The sequence below is a fragment of the Cynara cardunculus genome, unplaced genomic scaffold (genome assembly GCF_001531365.2).
Source record: "Cynara cardunculus var. scolymus isolate 2C unplaced genomic scaffold, CcrdV1 Un_Scaffold_1527, whole genome shotgun sequence".
In the NCBI taxonomy this organism is placed as follows: domain Eukaryota; kingdom Viridiplantae; phylum Streptophyta; class Magnoliopsida; order Asterales; family Asteraceae; genus Cynara; species Cynara cardunculus.
Genome location: NW_020200792.1, coordinates 61,537 through 86,177, shown reverse-complemented (window position 1 = coordinate 86,177; position 24,641 = coordinate 61,537). Strand labels below are relative to the sequence as shown.

At 34.5% G+C, this 24,641-nt stretch overlaps 3 protein-coding genes across 3 annotated transcripts; 1 reads left to right on the top strand and 2 right to left on the bottom strand.

The window, feature by feature from the left end:
* Positions 1 to 5,288: 5,288 nt before the first annotated feature.
* On the top strand, positions 5,289 to 9,519 carry LOC112502524 (nicotinamide adenine dinucleotide transporter 2, mitochondrial). Its single transcript, XM_025106471.1, has 9 exons — positions 5,289 to 5,355; positions 5,891 to 5,983; positions 7,058 to 7,164; positions 7,494 to 7,542; positions 7,670 to 7,782; positions 7,956 to 8,050; positions 8,136 to 8,224; positions 8,806 to 8,900; positions 9,116 to 9,519. Exons 1-9 carry the CDS (start codon positions 5,289 to 5,291, stop codon positions 9,446 to 9,448), a joined length of 1,041 nt encoding a protein of 346 aa, XP_024962239.1. The 3' UTR covers positions 9,449 to 9,519.
* Positions 9,520 to 10,139: 620 nt separating this feature from the next.
* On the bottom strand, positions 10,140 to 12,626 carry LOC112502520 (LEAF RUST 10 DISEASE-RESISTANCE LOCUS RECEPTOR-LIKE PROTEIN KINASE-like 1.1). Its single transcript, XM_025106468.1, is given in 3 exon segments — positions 10,140 to 11,170; positions 11,376 to 11,654; positions 11,876 to 12,626. Coding segments are annotated over 3 exon segments (1,977 nt in total). The 5' UTR covers positions 12,585 to 12,626; the 3' UTR covers positions 10,140 to 10,181.
* A 2,590-nt stretch (positions 12,627 to 15,216) lies between these two features.
* On the bottom strand, positions 15,217 to 17,865 carry LOC112502521 (LEAF RUST 10 DISEASE-RESISTANCE LOCUS RECEPTOR-LIKE PROTEIN KINASE-like 1.1). Its single transcript, XM_025106469.1, is given in 5 exon segments — positions 15,217 to 16,263; positions 16,602 to 16,733; positions 16,736 to 16,837; positions 16,907 to 16,939; positions 17,127 to 17,865. Coding segments are annotated over 5 exon segments (1,989 nt in total). The 3' UTR covers positions 15,217 to 15,280.
* Positions 17,866 to 24,641: the final 6,776 nt, after the last annotated feature.

Below are 24,641 nucleotides of genomic sequence, written 5' to 3'. Positions count from 1 at the left end.
AGAGAGAGAGAGAGAGAGAGATTTGGTTAGGAAAATATTTGTAAAATTAAATAAATTGAGTAATAATAACGACGGAGGTTGAAGATATTTGGCAACTTATATGGCATAATGAACGAGTAATTATCTAAATGTGGATTAATTGGATATTTTCATGAGTCCTATGTTTGGATGAAACTTTCAAGTAGACATTAAAATGGTTGAGTCTTGCGGTATTAATTACCTGATGGGTAGACACTAAGATCTTCGCCGCTTAAGGTGTTGAATTTAAGGTACACACTAAGTTTCTTGAGCATTGAGATGGAATTTGCAAGAATAGACACTAAGGACAGCCAGTTCTTAAGATTAAACTTGTTAAGTAGTCATTAGGACATTTGGACTATAAGTCTTGATGTGTCATGTGACAACATTATTTGAGTGACATACTTTTGTGTTCTCGTCACTCTCAATGGATACGGGTCTCCCCATAGATTCCACCTAAATGTCAGACTTGCCATACAAATGGTCTTAAACTAATTTTGTTGCGATTACTTGCTATATGTTCATGCTGACTAGGATTTTTGGTCTAACACTTGTTTTGGTGTCGACATACTGTTTTTCTATGTTCTAGAGACTTGTACGTAACTACTACCCTTCCCTCACGGTACTACGTCGCTACTGCTTTGCCTAGAAGCACGACGCTTGTATTGCTCTCCCACAACCCCGTTTTTTTTCTAGTTATTCCAAATGCTCGCCAAATCTGAAAAAACCTAGAGACGAGATCTTGTAGCACTTATCAATGAGGCCCTATCGACTAGTATTACACAGAAGAACATCAAACATATTGGTATTAGAGAGAAACCAGGAACAAAGAGCTTCCCCCCCCCCCCTTTCCGCTGACGGTCGGATCACCAAGGCCGACTTTCGTCCCTGCTCGACGGTTGGGTCTTGCAGTCAAGCTCCCTTCTGCCTTTGCACTAAGCTAATAGCCCGTCGTGCGATCCCCCGCTGGGGGCCCACTATGCCAAAAGGTCCTTGCATATGTATCTCAGGTTCTAGTGGTGTGGTCGCCGAAGGTTTGACTGGTCCTTTTAAGGAGAGCATGGGAGCATTTTTTAGACACCATCTTTTGAAGTTATTTTGGTGGTTTAGATGATACCCAAATTGTAATCTTCTTTCTTTCTGGAATTAGATTAGTAGGTTGTTATTCTCATAATTTATTGTTACAAATTGTAAATTAACGGACGTATTTAAGTTCCCTTTTGTGGAAGACTCATATTCTGATATTTATATGCCACATTTTCGTCTTTTTCAGAAATTTTTATCGTCCCATTTTTAGGATGTTACACATTTACATTGTTAATTTAAAATTTTGAATTGCATATAGTTTCATGGTTAGTTATAGTAAATACCATTGATTAGCTTTCTGTAACATTGATTTGTTTGTTACTATTTAAATGTGTATTAGTAACAATTTATTTATGAAAGTGATTAGTACTTTTTTTTAGAAACAATAAAATTTATTAAAAACCACCGAAGGCTAGCAAGAGGCTAACACTTATAACAAAGCTCATACACCAAGCATTCCAATCAAGAAAAGTGATTAGTACATGTTAACCAGCATTATATTTGATTATGAATTTGTAACACTGATATTGTGAATTTGAATTTTAAATTTCATTGATTAATATTTTTTTACATTGATTTGTAACTTATGAATTTGTTTTAATAAAGATTTATTCTTGAACTAAACTTGTATCAATGATTAATTATTATTTTAAATTGGATAAATTTTTAAAAATCCTATTATATCTTTTAGATTTATTTATTTTTTTATTTTAATTGATTAATAACTGTTTTTTATCAAGTTTTACATAAAAAAAAAATTAGATACACTTTCTAATAAAATAATTTTTTAATTTTCGTAAAATATCACATGTGATATCTACAATCAATTCGTATATGATAATTGTAGATTTTTTTATTAATCATATGTGATAATCGTAGATATTTTTGTTAATCATATGTGATTGTGTCTATTTACATTTATAGATTTTTTATAATGCAAATATTATCTTAAAATTTATTAACAATTATATCAAGTATGTAAAATCGGGATTAGATCTCTTAAATCTCAGTTCACTACTTTCTCCAATTTTCAAAGAAATTCCTCTTCAACTTCTTCGTATATGTGAATAAGACCGAGCATTTACCTATTTAGGCTTTTAGTAGTTAAGTTTCGTTTTATGTTTACTTAAGTCTTAAATCTCGTACATAATTATCATTTATTCCTCATATTATATATTAAAAGACCCCTCACACCTTACCAAATGACACGTTGTAACACGTCGTAACGTGCCATAATGGCTACAATGGAGCCAAACCTTATAATGGAGTCACAGAGGTAAACGTGATGATGAACCTAAGCCTTGAAGCCGTAACGTGCCATAACAAGTTATTTAGAACCATAATTATACCAGTTATTAACTAAGTTGGAAAAGGTTGATCCCAATTATATGGATAATTCAATCTTAATTAGGTTATCGTTTGCGATATGAAGGTTGTTTTAACTATTTTTGGAGAATGGAACATGGTTTAGGCGGGTGTACTTTTGTTTCTTTTCAATAAATTTTTTAAATATACAATTTGTTTTTACAAAAAAAAAAATTTCATGCAATATCGTCAATTATATAAGTAACACATATATTATCCACAAGTCTGTTGCTGATATTACTCATTTTATTTCATTTTATAAATTTATTCCTTAGTAAAATTATATATATATATATATATATATATATATATAATAGAGGAGCGATCAAATGAAAACCACCCTCATTAGTAAAAACCGTACAAACCACCCTCATACGTTGATTTCATTGTTTAATCTTATGAAATTTTTTCATGAAAATGTTTAATATTGTGAAATTGTTTCATATACTACTTTTTTTTGATGAATTTGTTTCATATATGGTTATGAAATTGTTTCATATAATATTTAATGAAATTGTTTCATGTATTTTTCTAAAATTAAAATAATGAAGATGATAATATCCATGATTAACACTCTCTACAAGAAAAATGGTTAATCAACCTCTCATAATTACAAATAAAAACCACTCAGTTTGTAAAAACCGTGAAAATCTCATTCAACCAATCATAATTTTTCATTTTGTTCATTTTTTTGTAATTATGAGAGGTTGATTAACCATTTTTATTGTGAAGGGAGTTAATCATGGATATTATCATCTTCATTATTTTAATTTTAGAGAAATACATGAAACAGTTTCATTAAAATTTCATTAAATATTATATGAAACAATTTAATAACCATATATGAAACAAATTCATCAAAAAAAGTATTATATGAAACAATTTCACAATATTAAACAATTTCATGAAAAAATTTCATATGAGGGTGGTTTGTATGGTTTTTACAAATGATGACGGTTTTTATTTGATAGCTCCTCTCTCTCTCTCTCTCTCTCTCTCTCTCTATATATATATATATATATATAGGTGATTTATTATACAACTCATTACATTTGTACAACCAATGCAACTCAATCTCAACCGTCTATTTAATATGATGAATATGTGATTTTATAAATATCTTGATTGTTTTCTAATATAAAACATTGATCATAATTAATGAATTCATAAATATTCAAATCAATATAAATGAACTTTCATCATTTTCATAAATATTTCAATTGATTAAGTTGTATTGATTGTACAAATATGATGAACTGCATTTGAAACGTCCTACCTATCTACCTATCTACCTATCTACATACATACATATATACCTACATACATACATATATGTTTGTATGTATGTATATATAATCCACTCATTAAATCCTACTAATTTTCATGAATCTTACAGATTAAAATTTGTTGAAGATCATATTTAGCAATTAAGGGGCTATTTAGTTTTTTATTCATTAAGTTCTTAATTTATTAAGTTGTCTCTAAACATTAATTTGTTTGATAATTTAAGATAAATTGTTGTTTGATTTTTGTCATGAATAAATAACATGAACAAGAAAAATTACCATTCTAACTTAAGCCTACATAGTAAAGTGTTGAATGAAAATAATTGTTTGATAAATATTTAAAACAACAAAAAATTAAAATTATTTAAAATAATATAAATTCATTAAGTTCATAACATAATATTTAATAAATTAAAATATAATTAAAACAATAAAGTATTATTATTTGATTACAATTTTTAATTTTTACATGTCAGTAAACTATAATTTTAATAAGATGTGTGATTAAAAATTGTAGAATAAAAGTAATTTTGCAGAAGTTTATAACTTAATGCATTAAGGGGGTGTTTGAGATTACTTATAAAAACAACATATTGACTTATTCCGGTGTGACATCGGTAATAAGCACTTTTGAATGTTTGGATAAACAGCTTATACAGGTGCCAAACTGGTAATAAGAAGTTTTTGAAGAAGTTAAACGACTCTAACTTATAAATTGATAAAGATTTTTGTTGAAAAGAATAAGTTGTTTCAAATAAACAATCACAAACATGTTAAGATAAGATGCACTAACTTAACATGTTAAGCCAATTTCTTAGCATTAAGTTAAAATCAACGCCTTAATATAACTTAACCAATTAAGCTAATTACCCATTAAGCTTATTAAGTTGAAAACAAACACCCCCACTAGTTATTTATATAGAATTCTACGTTACTATCCAAATTATTCATGCCACTGTAACACATTATCACACGGTTCCCAATCTAGTTTTATGTAGATCGAAAAAACGCTTGTTATGGTTTAAAACCGCATAATCAAGTTTTCTATATATCGAAAAAACGCTTGTTATGGTTTAATACTGCATAATCTTGTATAGATTGAAAGTTCTTATGGCTTGTAACATTTTCTACAAAACATAGCGTTTCTTTCATCCTTGTTAAAGCAACGATTTATGTATTTGATGAAAAATCTAGACAGTATTTATCACAAACTCAACCATTCAGTCGGAATTGAAACCTATTGGCATTGTTTTTAATTTTAAGCGAAAATGGAACTGGACAGCACCAAATCGAAAGCACCACGTCCGACTTTGATTCATCTATAAACCCCGACCCTCTGTCACGCCTTCAAGTTTCATCATTCTCAATCTCCTCGTTGTTTCCTCGCATAATTGCCAGTTTTTGTGCTGTAATTGTGTTCAATTCCATCTGGCATTTCTTGAAATTGCAAAATTCGAGAGAAATTTCAGTGATCTTTTGTGGGTTTTTGAGGAGGGGCTCTCTTTTTGATTTCCCTGTTCGGGTTTTCAAGATATGACGACAGGGGAGCATCGGAACGGTAGAGATATTTTCTACGACGCCGTTTCTGGTGCCTCTGCAGGTATACACTTGTCAATTTGGGCTCTACTCTTCGATTTTGATTTCTTTTAGAACGAGGGCTGTTCGATTGTTATCCCTGACATAATGTAGGTTTTTCAAGAAGGGTTTTGAATGTTTACAAGAATATATTGGAATATGATTATGAGGCAAATTAGATATAAGGAAATTGGGATTGTTTAAAGACCTATCTTGGTTGATGGATCAAATTCCTCTGTAAATTTAGATTTACATAACCAATTCATGGATGGATGATGGATCAATTCCTCTGTTCTTGTTTTTGAATCTGCTCCTGTAAAAATTTATCTCAATTTGCATTGTATTAAAAACTTCTCTTGCAAAATGCACAAAAGTTGATAAACTATTTTACTTCAAGTATATCATGGCTCTCAGTTTATGTCGTTTGATGCTGCTGCTTTGCGAATCAAGATCAATATGTCCATATTTTCTTAAATGACTTCATTTTGTAGCTTTGAGCTAACTTTAAAGGGTAAAACCGTAAGCAGACTATCACTTTTTGGTTATGTCTTGTGGTGTAGGTGCTATAGCTGCCACTTTCGTGTGCCCTTTAGATGTGATCAAGACAAGGTTGCAAGTTCACGGCCTACCCGATGTACCTTCCGGGCAAAAAGGTAGTTTGAACACTTTTATCCTAATCTTGTTTTCTTGAGTCATCCAATTGCAACTATGCTTGTTTTCTTGAGTCATTCACTGGGCACAAAGGTAGTTTAAACACAGTCCCCGTATTTGTATACATTATGCTTGTTTTCTTGTGACATACAATAAGCACATATCTTGTAATTTAAATATGAAGTTTTGTTCCAAAACCGTTAGCAGAAGCAATGGTGCATTGCTAAGATTTGGATGATAACCGAGTATTATTGTCACCTAGATATTACGGATGGTATCTTGCATATATTGTATAAAGATATGGTGTGGATCTTTGGTTTGTTTGGTACAATTTTCTTCACATTTACCTTCAGCTCATTTCCTTTTACTACCATCAACATGACGAGTACTTATTTTCTGGAGATTTGAGATCTACTCGTTAGTAGTGGAACTCAAACATGAATTTTTCCATTTAGGTTGGTGGTAAGAGTTGGTTGTGTCTTCGTTTGACAAAACGTCGGTGTTCTTTCGATTGTGGACCCCATTCCATTTTTTCCTCACATGCCATCCATGGAGAAAAAGATTTGATCAGAACAGAAAAAGAAAGAAAGAAAAGAAAAGATTAGATCAATTAGAGGCTTAATCTTACGGATCTTCATTTCGATTGTCTTGTTGTATTTTTCAGATTCAAACTTGATTATGATGTAGCTTTTTTACCTTAAAAGTGCTTCTGCTCGCATGTTTTTCTACTTGTTAACTTTTTGTCATCAGCCATGGAGTCTGATTTGAATCATACATCAAGCACCACCATTTATGAATCCAATTACGTCAGAAACCGCTTATTTTAGATTTCTAGACAGTCAACAAGATAATTGGTCTGTTTCTGTCTGTATTTCTATTCTAAAAGGCAACCAAGCTGTTTGCTTTTTGATGTACAACTGAATTCAAAAACAATATAATAAGAATGATTAGCAATGACTATGAATATGAATGTAGGGAAATCTTCGAACCATATAAATACTTATGTCTTTGGTTAATCGTTTCCTAGAATAATTGTGTGTGAGATTAGCAATTCTAACATTGTTGACACTAATCAGGTGGTGTTATTGTTATAAGCCTACAAAACATTATAAAAAAAGAGGGATTAAGAGGACTATACCGGGGCCTTTCACCAACATTAGCCGCTCTACTTCCGAACTGGGCTGTGAGTATCACTACAAAGTTGCGTTTGGTACGCGGGACAGGACCGGACATAACATAACAAAAGCTTGTTGTCTCACGTTTGGTTCGACATTTAGACTGGGACATTGCATGACCACCACAATAGGTGGAACAGAAATCATGGAGATAAAAACAAGATTGGTAAATTACTAAATTACCATGTTAAATTTAAACCCCAAGACATTGCACGATTCTTTCATCCGCCTACCTCATTCTTGCCCGTCGAGTTCTTAGTACCAAACGCACCCTTACAGTTTCCAATGATATTCTTCTCTTTTCAAAATTTTCTTGACAGATGATTTTTCCATATAGGTTTACTTTGCTGTTTATGGGCATCTCAAAGAGCTTCTGCATTCACATGGTTGGTGATTGATTATTTGATTTGTTTACCTTTCACTTGGTAGTGTCTTCTCGATAAACATGTGAGTGAATAATTCATATGTTTTTCCATTTACTATATGTGTTTCTTTTTGTTATAATATATGCAGCCGATAGTAGCGGCCAACTTAGCTTCGGTACAAACATCATAGCTGCTTCAGGTGCTGGTGCGGCAACAGCAATTGCCACAAATCCGTTGTGGGTTGTTAAGACTAGATTGCAAGTAAGTTCTCTTATGCCTTTTTTTGCTCCCAATATATTTACATCATCTTTCTCCATTTTGAGTCGTTCATTCTCCGCTGGACCTTATCCCATATGGAATTCACTTGGTTCGTACGGTTGGTTTGGTTTGGTTTGGTTTATCGGAGACTCTTATCAGATATCCTGTTTGTTTAGACACAAGGGATGAGAGAATGTGTCATTCCTTATACGAGCATATCATCGGCCTTAAGGCGTATCTTGCAAGAGGAAGGCTTCCGAGGGTGGTACAGGTATGCTTCATAAGTTGTACCCTTACAAAATCCATTCTTTTCTTGCAACCCCAATTCATGAAATGAAACATGTGTCTTTTGACAGTGGACTTTTACCTTCTCTTGCTGGGGTTAGTCATGTTGCCATCCAATTTCCAGCCTATGAGAAGATCAAGTCTTACTTGGCACAAAGGGGTATAAAATGCTCTTCTCTCCATGAAAAATTGCGCCTTTTCGTTTAGCATGTAGCAAATTAATTGAAATGTTAGTACGTTACCCTTGTGGCAAAGTCACGGTCGCCTTATTTATAGTTGAAGGATATTTTATACGTTTAAATTGTGAGACGAGTTGATCTCCGGTGGGCAAAATGCATCAGATTGCCATGAAGTTTGTTTTAGTTTCTATTTAGTGTAAACAAAGATTTTAGTGTAAACAAAGATTTTTTCCAATCAACGTAACGAAGTTTCAAAATTTCCTTTTGTACCCATTTTAACCAGTAACCTGTCGGTTTTGTAACTTTGATTTGATGACTTGGAGGCTGGATGCCAATTTTATCGTCTCCTTTTGTTGACACCCTTTTCATAAATGGGTGTCCAGGTCATCAAGTGTTACAAAACATACAGGTTACTGGTCAAAATGGGCATAAAGGAAAATTTGAAACTGTGTTACATCGATTGAGATTTCCTCATTATACTCGATAGGAACTGATGTATTTGGCCTGTCTTGAATTTCCAGTTCTTGAAGTAATGCTGATTTTGTCTTTTTCAAGTGATCAGATCTTACGACCACGAATGAGCTAAGCCCCGGGAAAGTAGCAGTTGCCTCCTCGATGTCCAAAATACTCGCTTCCCTAATGACTTACCCGCATGAGGTAATTTCATGAGTTCAATTTTAGTTCTATTCTTTTTGGGGTTCAGTTTTCGAAGAATTACAAGCCGGCAGTGAAGCGTCTTCACTGAAACAACCGCTCTACTCTTTCGCATAGAGGTTAGGTCAGCCTACATCATCTCTAGATAGGATATAGTGGGCTCGTTTGATTTGGTTGGGTTTAATTTAGGAAGAAATAATGCATGCGGGATCCTCCAGGTGATTCGGTCAAGGCTTCAAGATCAAGGACAAGTCAGAAACCCTGAAATCCATTATAAGGGCGTTGCCGATTGTGTGAAGAAAGTTTTCCAAAAAGACGGCCTTCCGGGATTCTATCGTGGCTGTGCCACCAATCTTTTGAGGACGACTCCATCAGCCGTCATTACGTTTACCAGCTACGAGATGATCAAGAGATTCTTGCAACACATCCTTCCACCTCACGAGAACCCATCTAAACCTGACCAGCGACATGATGATGGTCGGATGAAGCCTCGGGATGGAACCAAAGGGTCTCAAGATTCACGGGAGTCCAAAAATCGAGTCGAATTGTAATCCAAGAACTGTTGTACATTAAGGGATCAGCTGAGTGAACCATGATTCTAAGGTATCAAAGTGGAAGTTTTTCAAAAGAATAATAAATGTAGGTTTTTTCTTTATAGAAGGTTTTTATTTGATTGTAATAAAAAAAAAATTCTTAATTTGTGTAACGAACGTTTAATTGTTACTATTTCGTATTTATTTTGACTGGTAAATGCTAAATCTTGCAACTATTGGTTACGTGGATGTAAAGTTGTCAATAAATACCGTAATATACTAGAACTAAAATATATATATATATATATGTTATATTTTAAATGCAACCATGTCCATTTGTATAACCAATGCAACTCAATTAATTGAGATATTTTATAGAAATGATGAGAGTTTATTTATTATGATTTGAATATTTATGCAAGATGAATAGAGTCATTAATTATGATCAATACTTTATATTATAAAACAATCAAAATTTCTATGAAATCATATATTTATCAAATGAAATAGATATGTAAAATTGGATTATATTGATTATAAAAATGTAAAAGGTTATATAATAAACAACTCCTCTCTCTCTCTCTATATATATATATATATATATATATATATATATATATATATATGCTTTTTCACCATAATACAATATTACATAATTACAACCCAAATTATTTATAAGGAAATACTATACATCGATCATAGTATACAAATTAATGACTCATTTCTGAACATATGAATCTGCATGATCGTTTTATGTACTGATATGATTCTTGTTTGGCAATACATCTCCATTGCTGCTTGGTGTAGTTGATCCACTCTGCCATTCACCGACGACAGATACCGGCGACAGTGATGGTCCTTTTAACAAACCCACCGTGTCATTGGTGGTTTTCGATGAACCTAGAGGTTCCGAGTCTTTCGACTCTATGATGCCATCGTAACCATCCCTTCTTCCTGCACCCCGAATATCCTTCAACACATCCAACACCTCGGTCATCGTAGGCCTCAATTCCGAATCATACTGTAAACACAGAAACGCCAACTCTGCTACCAATGTGATCATCCTCATGATTTCAGGATCTGAATCGGATCCCAGAACTGGGTCGATCAACTGATCGACCACACATCCTTGGATCCGGTTTATAGCTAGATTCGCTAAACTAATCTCGTCTGAAGGTCTACTCAAATCGATAGCCACCATTGACGATATTAGTTCAACCAACACAACTCCAAAGCTGTAGACATCACTCTTATCTGTTAGTTGGTACCGCTGGTGATATTGCGGGTCGACGTATCCCGGGGTTCCCTGAGGAGTGGTCGACACGTGGCTGACGTCATTCGGTAGGAGCCTCGAGAGCCCGAAATCGGCTACTTTGACGCAGAAATTGTGATCGAGGAGAATGTTATTGGTCTTTACATCTCGGTGTATGATTTCGGTGGCATGAAGGTAGGCTAGTGCACTGGCGGTTTCTATAGCAATGTTCATCCGCATCGGCCAAGTTAGCAAGCTTGGATTTGCTCTGGAACCGTGGAGGTGGTCGGCAAGGGTGCCATTGCGAATGTACTCGTAAACGAGGAGAAGTTCCTGGCTTCGTTTAGAGGTGCAACCATAGAGCAAAACAAGGTGTGGGTGCCGTAGTTTGGCAAGGATTTCGACCTCATTTATGAATTGTTGGACTCGCTTGTAGTTGTGCCTATAAAGTCGTTTCACTGCAACTTCTCGCCCATCTTGCAGTTTACCTTTATTAGAAAGATCGGGTGTTAATAATCGTAGTGAAAGTGAACAAGCAACAATATTCTTATTTGGGATGTTAGATATGTGGAACCCCGTTAGATTATCATACAAAAGAGCCCTTTTACGGGTTCCAACATATATCAAAGAAAGGAAGTCCAAAGATTAACGATTGTGGAAAGTAAAAAATTTATAAGCATTTCAAATTCTCACCATAGTAGACAGCTCCAAAACCTCCATCGCCTAGTAGTCTAGAAGGGTCGAAATTTTGGGTGGCGTGTTTAAGCTCGTCGTAGGAAAACACAGAGACACCAAAGAAGTCACTCCCATCTTCGAAGTCTGGAGATTTTTCCTTCGATGAAACATACGAAAAAGGGCTGCTTTTACGGTTACGCCAGATTACAAAGATAGCACAAGACAACAGCATGAGGATGAGGGCAGATCCAGCAGCAACTGGAGCAAGAAAAATTCAACATCTTCAGATACAGATTCCTATTAGAATATGTGTGTGTATATAGTAATAATGCATAGAATCAAAGAGATATATAACCTGGCATAAGGATCAGCCTCAGATTTCTGCCATGATCTTTTGCAGCAACCAAACATGCAACAAAGGTAAGTTAGACATATATTAGTAAAATCATTTCAGGAATATGTTGCACATCTTGTGTATCCAGAATAAAGATAAAAGGGAAAAAAGAAGCCACAAGTACCCTTGTATAAGCACTCTAACTGTCCATTGTTAGTTTGACACTGGCCTTTATTTTTGCAACACTCCTGGCATGAAGATGACAAATTAAAGAAAATAGAGAATTCATGGGCGAGAAGAGAAAATATGTCGGTTTCATTGCCTTCTGCACATTGCTCCTTCACTGGCAACCGTATTACTTCACATGTAGGTGGGAGATGACTTGGAACTGTTGAATTGCTCACGAGATGATGATTATAGTAGAACTTGTGATCTTTGCAACTTTTGTGGCTATTATAACCATGTTTGATGAAATAGGCATCTATTTGTTCAGCATCCTTGGGATCCTTTGTGCATTTGAAGAGAGTCATAAACGACCGTATTGAAATGGAAAATAAAAGAGGAGTTGGGGAAGTGAAACTAAAGTAAAGTGCATCAGAACTATTCTTTTCTAAAAGTTCTTCAAATCTTCTGTTAGGAATCAAGAAGAAAGAATGATTCCCATGCTTTCCGGCAATCTGATAAGGGTGTCGTCCAAGTTGAATATCCTCATGATTCAAACTACAGTCGACCTGGATCAACCCACGTTGTGCATCACTCGCGTTGTTAAAAGGGTACTCGAGAAGTGTTCCTGAAATTGGGAAGCTATGCATAGAAGTGTCATCATCTGTAGCAGTGCAAATGAGAGGTAAACAAGAGAGAACAGTGGACACAAAAAGAAAGACGAGAATCATTTCAAATGTCCAACAGGAATTAAAGAATACACACACAACTATCTGTGTGTTCTTCAGACTCCACAGATATACATATATATATATATATATACATATATATATATATACATATATATATATATACATATATATATATATATATATATATACACATATGAGTGGAAGTCTTTGGAGAAGTAGTACAAGCTTTCACGTTCACAAACTCAACTTGTATATACGCCAAAAACATAGAAATTCTATCACTTTATCTTTTTCTAAGTTTTCTCATTATTGACCAAAACGATAAAGACTTTGATTCTTCTCCTCCATTAATCCTTAACCCTTTTCAAACGCCAAAACTACACCCTTGGAAAGTTTCTTGTGGATCCCACCATTATCCCCATCACCCCATGTAACACGTCTCCGACTTATCATAATTCCAAAACTTAATTAAAGAATACGTTTACTAAACGCTTACCCGGTAAGTACTTACCATGTAATTTTCTTCACCGGATGAACATAGCAAGGGCCAAGAATCTTACTTGTAATAGCAATGGTAAAAGTGATGATAAGGATGGAGAGTCTTACCCGGGTAAGCGCTTACCAGGTAAATTGTTGCATAAGATATGTTTTGATATACTACAATCTTACCTAATAAAATAAATTATAGTGTTAGACTTCTAACGTTAAGCACTTACCGGGTAAGCATTTAGGTAAACTGCCCCTAAGACTCAACTTGTATGTCTTTCATGTGATGATCTCCGTCTTCCTGATCGAGATCTGCAACCCCTTGATGCTTACAGTTAGAGGAGCCATGGATAACAAAGCATGAAGAATCTCAATCCCTATCTTCAAATGGATGTCTACTTTCCCACCCATCATCTTTGCAACTAGTACCTAACAAGTTTTTTAGGACATTTTTAATACAAAGTGTCGTATTATCAACTTTATAGGACACTTTTGATAAAGTGTCCTATAAACTCAATTTTTTATAGGACACTTGTTTTTTATAGGACAGTTTTTCAATTAGTGTCCTATAAAGTTGCTAATGTAACGTTTTGTATTAAAAGTGTCCTAAAAAACTTATTACGACGTCAAAAAACGTCATATAAACTTATTACAACACCTTTAGATATGATATTTTATTTTTTTGGTCCTATAAATTAAGTCTTATAAAGAGGTCTATTATGACGCTTAAAAATTCGGAGTGTCCTATAAACCCGATTTTGTTGTAGTGTTTGTCCTTTACTTAGATTTCCAATATCATGTACAATCACCCTGGAAAGAAAATATACAGTGTGTATTTGTAGGATTCCGATAGACTATATAAATCCGGTCATGAAATTGCACTATTACGAGTCATGAACGAGCCTTGCACCAACCCGTAAGGTTGCTTCTTTGTGTGCATAGATAACGTACTCAATCGAGCCTAGATTACGGATGAAAACGTTCAAGAAACATGAAACATCAATGGAAATATCCCGCTTGAAGATAATTAAAGGTTTTTGCAGCATCAAAATGCATTTTTTTTCCGGTCTCACCAAGATAAACGACACAAAAATAAGGGATATAAACAAGATTGATAAATTACTTAATTACCTTTTGTTAAATTAAAACCTTGTATCTTTCTAGAATCGTTTTCACCGGCCTATCTCACTTTCACCTTTCCAAACCTTTTTCTAGTCCAGTTTCATAGTATACCAAATGCACCCTTATTATCAATCAAGACAAACTACCGAGACTTTGACTTGTTGACTTTCCACATGGTCCTTGCTCGATTTATCAATTATATCGTCACCTTTTCTTGAAATACCAAAATAACACACACTCAAAATAAATACTTCGCCTATGTAGGAATCAATTACATGTTGTTCTTCATGAATTCAAGGCCAATATATACAACATAATTACAGAGAGATACATATTCCTATGTATCACAATATGATAATATCAAGCAGATATTCTTCCAGACAAATCATGTGCAAAATCACATGTGATTTTATATTAATGGTTAAAAAAAGTGTTCGAGGGACTAGTGGCTCGTCAGACAAGGTCGTCAGAATCACATGTGATTTTATATGTGATATTAGTGTATAATATAGATAACAGTTCAAAATTATCAGAACTCTCACCACTTTGTAAGATAAAAATACATCCACATTGTTATATTAAAAAGAATTATCTTAAGGTATTGTTTTATATTTAAATTTTCTTTATTTAAAGCTAACATTTAATATATTTATGAACATATATTTGTTTTGGAGGGTGTTTGCTTCGTATGCATGTGGTTAATTATGTGAAACCTTTTTATGTAAAGCTTTTATTTCATCAACGTGTGTCAAACAAATATATCATGAAACAAATATAAGGGGCCGTTTACCAAACGTTTACCCCGATAAATGCTTACCAAGTCACATTATATTACGGGATGAACATAGTAAGAATCAAGAATCTTATCCGATAAGAGCGAGCCAAGGTCCAAGAATCTTACCCAATAAGTGAGAGCGACGGCTCTCACTATGGTTAGTGCTTACCGGGTAAATTGTTGTATAAGATGTCACTTTTGTTGACTAAAATCTTACCCGGTAAGTAAACGATAAAGTGGAATTTTATCGATAAACGTTTACCGATTAAGTGCTTGGTAAACAACCCCCTCAATTGATATTCTAAATCCTAATTTAGATGGAAACAAATCATATAAAACAATACATAATACACTAATTCTTCATTGGCAATCGGTCTCCACTGCTGCTTAATGTAGTTGGTCCACAGCTACCACTCTGCCAATCACCGGCGACGGAGGCTGGCGGCGGTGATGGCCCTAACAAAACCACCGTATCATTCATGGTTTCCATTGAAGATGGAGGATCGAAGTGTTCCGATTCTTTTATGTCATCATAAGCACAGGTTCTTCCACTGCCTTGAATATCCTCCAACACTTCCAACACCTCGCTCATTGTCGGTCTCATTTCCGAATCATACTGTAAACACCGAAAAGCCAATTCTGCTACCAATCTGATCATCCTCGTGATTTCGGAATCTGAATCAGATCCTAGAACCGGGTCAATCAATTCATCGACCACGCATCTTTGGATCCGGTTTATAGCCAGGTTGGCCAAACTAATGTCGTCTGAAGACCTACTTAAATCGACAGCTACCAATGACGATATTAGCTCCATCAACACTACTCCAAAGCTGTAAACATCACTCTTATCTGTTAATTGGTACCGCTGGTGATATTGTGGGTCCACGTATCCCGGGGTTCCCTGCGGAGCAGTTGACACGTGGGTGACATCATTTGGTAGGAGCCTTGAGAGCCCGAAATCGGCTACTTTGACACAGAAGTTGTGATCAAGGAGAATGTTGTTGCTCTTTACATCTCGGTGTATGATTTCGGTGGCATGAAGGTAGGCTAGTGCACTGGCGGTTTCTATGGCGATCTTCATCCTTATCAGCCATGTTAGCAGGCTTGGATTTGCTTGCGGACCGTGGAGGTGATCGGCAAGGGTGCCATTGGGAATGTACTCATAAACAAGTAGAAGGTCGTGGCTTTGTTTAGAGGTGCAACCATAGAGCAAAACGAGGTTGGGGTGTCGTAGTTTGGCAAGGATTTCGACCTCATTTATGAATTGTTGGACTTGCTTGTAGTTGTGCTTATAAAGTCGTTTCACTGCAACTTCTCGCCCATCTTGGAGCTTACCTTTTTTAGAAACATCGGGTGTGAATAAATCGAAGTGAGAATGAACAAGCATCAATATTATAATTTGGGGTTCGAGATACATGGAACCCTATCAAATTGGACTCCAACACACCCCTCCAATGGAGGCTAGACGGGTATAGATGCCCCAGAATGTTGGAGCCCCTTTTTAAAGGTAGGCTTTAGGTGTAATGCCACTTGAGATATTTGTAACCCGTCAGACTACTCTCCGAAAGAATCCTTAATGAAAGAAGGGAGTTTCAACATATGTGAGAAATAGCTTTTAAAAAGACAATATTTTAATTTATTAGCAAGTGATAGGAGGTATGTGAAATTCTCACCATAGTAAACAGCTCCAAAACCTCCATCCCCTAGTTCTTGAGAAGGGTCAAAATTTTGGGTGGCATCTTTTAGCTCTTCGTAGGAGAAAACGGAGACGCCAAAGAAGTGACTCCCATCTTCAAGGTCTAGAGTTTGTCCTTTGATGAGACGTACGAAAAAGGGCTGCTTTTACAGTAACGCCAGATTGCGAAGATAATAGAAGACAGCATGAGGATGAAGCCAGATCCAGCAACACCTGTAGCAAGAAAATGCAACACCTTCAGGTACAGATTCCTAGTAATATAGGATCAAAGAAGTATATTACCTAGGATCAGTTTCAGTTTCAGTTTTCCCTTTTCTGCAGCAACCAAACAAACAAAGGTAAGTTATACATTGAACCAAACGAAACTAGCCCCGTGTATTCAAGAAAAGTGTAAAGGGTTTTCCGTGAAGACCTCTGGCTTGTGAAAATTGTGTGAAAGGAATACGTTAGACATATCGATTCTGGTGTATCCAGAATAAGGAGAAAAGGAAAAAAAAAGTACCATTTTTGGCATTTAAACAATGAAACTGTCCATTGTCAACACGACACTGGCCGCCTTTCTTGTGGCACCCATCACAAGATGGTGACAAATGAAAAGCTATAGAGAATTCAGGGGAGAGAAGGGAAAATATGTTGGCCTGATCTACTACTGGATCCAGTTTCACTGGCAGCTGTATTACATCGCACGAATGTGGGAGATCACTTGGAATTGTTGTATAATCAATCGGATATCTATAGTAGAAACTGTAACTGTGATCTTTGCACTTGTAGCTACTGTAATTCTGTAACTTGTGTCGGTCAAAAAAAGAACGAGCATAATTGGAATGATTTGTGCATTTGTAGACAGTCATGTTGCTGAAGATTGAAATGGAAAACAAAAGAGGAGTTGGAGAAGTGAAATTATACTCAAGTGCCTCACAGCTTTTATCATCTACAAGATTTTCAAATGTTTTGTTCTTGATAAAGACAAAAGAACGAGGCCAAGGCCTGCGCGTAATACTGTACGAGTGATTTCCAAGTTGAATTTGGCTAAGATTGGAGGTAGAACAGCGGACCTTGATCAACCCACATTGACTACTGTCACTGGCATTGTAAAAAGGGTACTTGAATGGGGCTAAAATTGGGCTGCAGCTGAAACTTTCCGGGCAGATAGGGGTAGAAGCGTTATCGTATGTAGCAGAGGAAAGCAGCAGAGGTAAACAAGAGAGAAGAACCGACATGAAAAAGAAGATGATCAGCATTTCAAATGTCCAACACAACAGATAACTACCTACCGGTGTTCTTAACACTCCATTATGCACATGAGTGTGTATACATACATACATACATATATCTTCTACCACTATGTGTTCTTGGGGGTAAAAGATGGGACTTCAATTCTTATGTGACTACCATTTTACAAGCCTTCACATTCACAAAATCAACTTGTATACCTTTTTTTTCTAATTATTGACCAACACCATCACGAAGTTGACTCGTCAACTCTTTTCCTCCATTCATTCTTATACCCCCTTTCAAACGCCAAAAGTACACATTTGGAAAGTTTCTTGTGGTTATCCCCTTGTAATACGTTTCGACTTAAACATAATTCCAAAGTTGATTAATTAAAGAACAAGAAATCTTTAAACACCGTTTTCTTGAATTTTCTCGTCACACGTATCAAAATCAATTCTTGCTTTTTAGATTTCAATGCGTGATTTGACTTGATTCTAATATAGAAGGGGTTTTAGAAATTAACCCACTAATTGACTTGAAGTTTCTAAAGTCTCTGATTGGAACTCCCATGTGCCAAAACACACATATTTTGTTCAAATTCTGTTTCATTGATGAAGACAAACTACCAAGACTTGACTTGTTGACTTGCCATGGTCCTTTCTCCATTTATCAATTATCATCCTTTGCCTTTGTTTAAAACACCAAAATAGCATACATACTTCCCCTATGTAGGAATTAAATGCATCTTGGTCTTCAAGTTGGATCAATCAAGTGTATCTAAACTATAACGAGAACAGTACGATTACGATATTTTTTTTAATATATTGTTTTTATCATCAGAAATAATATTGAATTCATATAAAAACCATTTTTCTAAGTATATCTTAGATGCAAAATCAATCAATAATCATTTCTAAATTAAATATTATCTACTAGAACATTTTATGTTGCATCGTCAATTTGTTCCATCATAAAAAATATCCTATGATATATTTTTGGTACATAGAATGACATCATTTGAGGTCACAAAGTTAATTTTTCTGATTTCCGAACAACACTATGTAACTCAATGTAAATAGGTTGGTTTTCCATGTCACCTCATATTAATGTTTTTAACACCATTTTAAAACTTTTATATTATGTTCTCAAATATGGGAAGGGACGAAAAGAATGAAAAAGGACGAAAAATAAAGTTTGTTTTTGATAGAGAAGAGAAAGGATGGGAAAATAATGAAATAAAAATAAATTTTAATATAGTTTTTTTTCCTTTCCTTTTCTTTTCCTTTCCCTAAAGAATCTCGACAACAGAATATTTTTCTTCCCTCATTACTTTCCTCTCTTTCTTACGTAAAAAAAGACTCAATAACATAATTTTAAGGTTAAAACAAACTTTTTTGGAATTATCAATCTTATAAATAAATAAAAACTCATGTTGGTGGATAGTTTGAGAACTTATTCTTCTTTTAGAGATAGAAGAGTACTTAAGATTTATGGACTCAATATTAGATAATAAAGAACAACTATGAAAAAAAATAATTATAGTTTTATTATTCTAAATATAGATATAAATTGTACCGTCTCATATCGTTGGTAATTTTTTCAAAAGATGGGGTTTTGTTAGCTAATAAAAAAAATTTATTATATTCTAAAATAAAAATAGAATTCACGCGAGAATGAAATAATCAAAAGAGTTGATCAGAGATAGATTATGGAGAATATATCAAAGTTTTCGAGGCAATTTAAACATCGGTTTTAGATTAGAAAAAACTAAGAGAAATATCAAATAATATTATATAATGAACAACAAATTAACATTTTTATGTATTTTTTTCTCCAATATATTTAATTAATACATGTGTGGGTCTTAATAGTTAATGTAGTATCAAAATCTTTTTTAGTCCTATTAGATACTACTTTTTTATGTCTCTTTTATTTACTATTTTTTTTTTTAATTACTATTATATATACTAAAAAATTTAGGCCCCTAATTTTCGGACCTTCCCCAGGAACGGCACTAATATGGCTCCTGCGATAACAAGGAAAACAACGGTGATGGAGGAACGGATTAAAAATCTTGAAAAAAAGATCGAGATTAAAACAAAAAATTTGAAGATCAAAACGAGAAATTCGAGGAGATGATGCAATTGATGCTAGAAATGAAATTGTTGCCTTTAACAGAGTCAACAAGAAGCAACAACAACAGGGGAAATGTAACACCCGGGATTTTGTAATCTAGTTACTTTGGGTTTGAATTATGTTTTAAGCAAGAAAATGCCATTTATTAAATCTTAGATAAGTTTAAGGGTAAGAAGCCTAGCAAGATAAACCCTGAAAAGAGCAAGTGTATGAAGCATTTCAAGCTTCTTGTAGTGATGCGACCCTTGGGTCGCAGGCCACGGTCGTATATTATGTACCTTAAGTGGCAAGCACCTCATGGGTGGGGCCACCTTTGCAATCCGAGCCCAAGGTCTCAAGCCACCATCGCCAGAAACATCCAAAGCGTGCGGGCCTTGGACGCGACCGACCCTTGTGTCATGACCCTAGGGTCACAAACTAAGGTTGTATGAGTTTTCTGGACGTTTTTAAGGGCCAATTTTCTAGTGTTCCCTCATTTTCTCATTTCCTTTATGGTTTCGGTGATTTTTGGAGCTTGGAGACTAATTTTTGGAGCTTTTCAAAGTGTGGTTTAAGGATTGGCAAGCTCCACATAAGGATTTCACTTGGGTCTTCATATTTGAATAGGTAAGCTTTTTGGGTATTTCTAGACCTATATATGAGGTTCTTGGTGTTTGAAGTTGTGTTAGGATATGTTTGGTACACTAGACAGAACAAATCAGAATAGGATTCTTGTTCAATGTTCGGCAGTACTTCTATGTGGAACAGACAGGAACAGAGTGAAATAAAGTGGAACATCCATGTTTCACCTATACCCCCATGGAACATGGAACAAGGTGGAACACATGTATATTTTACCAATATAACCTCAAAATAAAACTTAATTTTCTTCTAAAATATCAAATATGTCTCATTTTTACATTTTACTCATTCTTTAAATTTTATTTATTGTATTTTATGTTTTTTTAAATTTTCCTGTTATTATCCTCAAAATATTATCTTTATAAGGTTTCTATATTTTTATTAATTTATGTAATTTATTATATATTAATAATAATAAATAATGTATAAAATAAAAATTGAAAACTACATAAACTTTTTATTTTGATGTCATTTTAATTGTTTTGACGAAAACATGCTAATGATATATTTTGTTATAAAAAATAATTGTTTTATTATAATTCAATAAAACACATAAATTAATCAAAATGTATAAACAACTCTTTAGGGGTAAAATGGTCATTTTACTTGTTTTGTTTTGTCCAGTTCTAGCTTACCACATGTTGAATAGTTGTTCTATCATGTTCTGTCATGTTTTGTTCTTTTACTCCTATTATGTCCTAACATATCTGGACACCAAATGCACTCTTAAATTTGATGTCTCGTTGGCTTGGTTGAAGAGCTTGAGGAGTTTCCTTGGAGAGGTTTGCTTATGAATCACAAACCTTCATCCCTGGGAAGCTAGAGCTTTGGAATTTTGGAATATAGGTTTAACTTAACCCAGCAAGGTGAGTTCAAGTTGCTTTGTGAAATTTTGTACATGTCAAAAATGTCTATTATGGAGTCTTAAAGTATTTTCTTTTAAGAGTTATCAAGCGTGAACGATTTCTTAGGGGTATTGCATTTTTGCACTTCTGTTCTTATACAGTATTTAAAAATGCTTATATTTGAGACTTTGAACATTTTAATTAATGAATCGTAAAGGGGTGGTTTTTATGATTTATTGTATCTACAAGGATTATATAATGTTAATATATTTATGATGCATTTTGGAAGTATAAATTGTTTGGTTCTCATTTGGAGACGAATTATTCCAACAATGGTGGATTTTGATCAAATCATACTTTTGAGCTTGAGTTTGCATAAACATCGTGTAAATGCATATTTTGATTTATGTTGATTTTATTGAATATTAACGTATGTGTGGAGTCTATTGGTTTGATTTTGGATAAAATGAGTTTTGAGGACATTTGTCCGGTTTAAATTACTCAATGTTGAGTTTTGGACGTGATTGCATTTGTTGCATATTTATTTGGAATTTACATGTTTTGAATATGTTGGTCATTCATTTGAGGTCATGTGATTTTAGACTGTATGCAATGGATCCATAGCATATGAGTTATTAGTCGTATGATGAGTGAGGAGTGTTAATGTTCGTACTCTGAGACCAGTGCTCGAGTAAAGCATGGTGCTTGTGTTAGTATTGAGGAGAGGGACTCGTGTGGATTGGACTCTGGGACTGTGGGTATTGCGGAGGTGAACTCAAATGAGTCGGACTCCTGGACCCTCTTTTAGCCTTTTGGCCAAGATGAGTAGGCACTAAGGACTCGATACTTGAGGTGCTACCCGATGGGGTAGGTACTAAGGACATGAGCCTTGAAGTGAAACTCCAAAGAGTAGGCGCTATGATTATTGAGTCTTGAGGTGCTACCCGAAATTATAGATACTAAGAACCATGAGCCTTGAGGTGCTACCCCATGAGGACATGAGCCTTGAGGTGTTACTCATTTGAATAGACACTAAGAACAATTGAATCTTGAGGTGTTACTTGATAACGTTGATATATGACTAACTTTGTTTTCACCAGATTCTATGGATACGGGTCTCTCCCGTCACTAAAAGGTATTGGTTTTGGGTATTGTATTATCAATGTTTTTAGTGTTGTTTTGGGCCAGAGAGTATCCATAATTTATAGTTTTGGTATAATGAAACCTTATTCATATTTTTGGTGTTTCGGATAATGGAGTTTTATTCATATTTCTGGTATTTGATTATTAAACCTCATTCATATTTTGTATGAGTAGTGGGTTTTGGTTTCACGATTAATGAGGGTTTTGACTAATGAGTTTTTATCGCGAAAATGGCGGGTTTTGTGGAAATAAGTTGTTTTTACATTTAATGCATTTCATTTTGGAAATTGTGATTTAAATATCATCCTTTCAGTTTTACCATATTATATAAATGATAAAAATTGTTTGAGTTCACTAGGCATTAAGTCTAACTCTTTTTTTTGTCGGCATGTGAATCATGTCCTAAATTGGGAATGGTACTAGCGACATTGTAATGAGGTGAGTGCTCGTTAGAGGCACAAGAACGATTTAGTTACATGGAGACGTCTTTTGTATTTTGGAGATAACGATTGTCATAAGGTTTTAGTAACACATGCTCTTAACTTAGACTTTGTATAAGGTCTGGTTTATATATTGTTAATGTTAAATCTTATATTGTCATTATACGTAATCAAGTATTGACCTTTATAAATGAATTTTACTCTTCATCTGATTCATTACAAAAAAATTAAATCAGTCGCTCTTTTCCGAATTTTGGGGTTTTACAAAAGAAATTCAGTTCGATCATTAGGTTACATACCTAAACTCGAATTTCCCAAATTTGACCGACCAAACCCTAGAATTTGGAGCCCTAATCGTTTACGATTAGCATAACCGGAATGACATAACGGATTGTTGCAGAATTTGATGTTGGTTGGTTCAAATACCATTGACAATGCCAAAAGTGGCAGAAGTTCCAATCTTGAGATGAAAGTCATCGAAGTCTCTTCGAATAGCATAACGGAATGTTGCACAATACAATACATCTGGTGTGTATTAATTTCATTGGTGGGACAGGAATAAGATGTGTGATTTTCATCCCGAAGCCAGAAACAAAAATAGTGCACAAAGACAGCAAAAAGATCACAATGGTGAAGGAAGAAAGAAAAATCGATCTTGATAAAGAAAAACCGAAGATAATCTATCTGACCGCTGTGATACTTGGAACATCACCTTCGATTTCAAAAACAAATTGTTCACAATAATCAATTTCAATAAACCAATATGTTCTATTCAAATTGCACTGTCTCAAACTTTACACTAAATAAAATGCTTCATTTATAAGAATCAACTGTAACACATGTTTAGAGATGTCCGATAACAACTAGAACTAATTCCTTTTTAAACGAATGGCACAATTGGATCACTCACTAGCTCGAAAAACCATTACCGTATAATTCCTGTTAGTTCCACTTAATGTTACGCCAAACATGGTACACACTATTCTATGTGTCATATCCATCATACCAAACGCACCTTGATTTAACTGGTTGAGGATAGTGGTCACGTTGTTTATCTTTTGAGAAAATTGTTATCTTAGATGATTCGAGGCTTTGAGAGTGTCCAAAATTTTACTTTAGGATTGATGTATTGGTTCATTATCAAGATCCACATCCACACCAACCTATATTATGTAAACCAATATTTCTCTATTTCTAAAACAGTCTTCACAATGCAGCCATGATTGCACAAAATGCTACATTTTGTTTTATCAAAATATTTGGCTTTTATGGGTCATGCTCATATGTCATATTATTTACTGGTATTTAGGTTTTCATAAACAAGATTTTGTTGTAGGATAAATATGTTATCGTCTAAAGGATATGATGATCTAGATAGAGATAAACATATTAGAGATATATTATGACTAGTATTAACCATAGCTATCTACTTGTATCACATCCCTATTCACTACTAGAAAACAAAGTATCAGCGACGGATATTAGTGACGGAAAAAATCTTAGCGAGAGAATTGGCCATGCTACCAACCTGCCTTTTCCTTGCTTGCCTGGAATGAGACTGAGAGGTGTGAGAGAAAAACAAGCAAGCCCCACGTCCCTTCTAAATAAGAGAGTGAC

Excerpts from the sequence above, each read along its gene's own strand:
- LOC112502524 (XM_025106471.1), top strand. The coding sequence starts at position 5,289 with ATGACGACAGGGGAGCATCGGAACGGTAGAGATATTTTCTACGACGCC. Across the intron at positions 5,356-5,890 it reads CGTTTCTGGTGCCTCTGCAG|GTGCTATAGCTGCCACTTTC; the intron begins GTATACACTTGT and ends CTTGTGGTGTAG. Across the intron at positions 8,225-8,805 it reads GTCTTACTTGGCACAAAGGG|ATCTTACGACCACGAATGAG; the intron begins GTATAAAATGCT and ends TCAAGTGATCAG.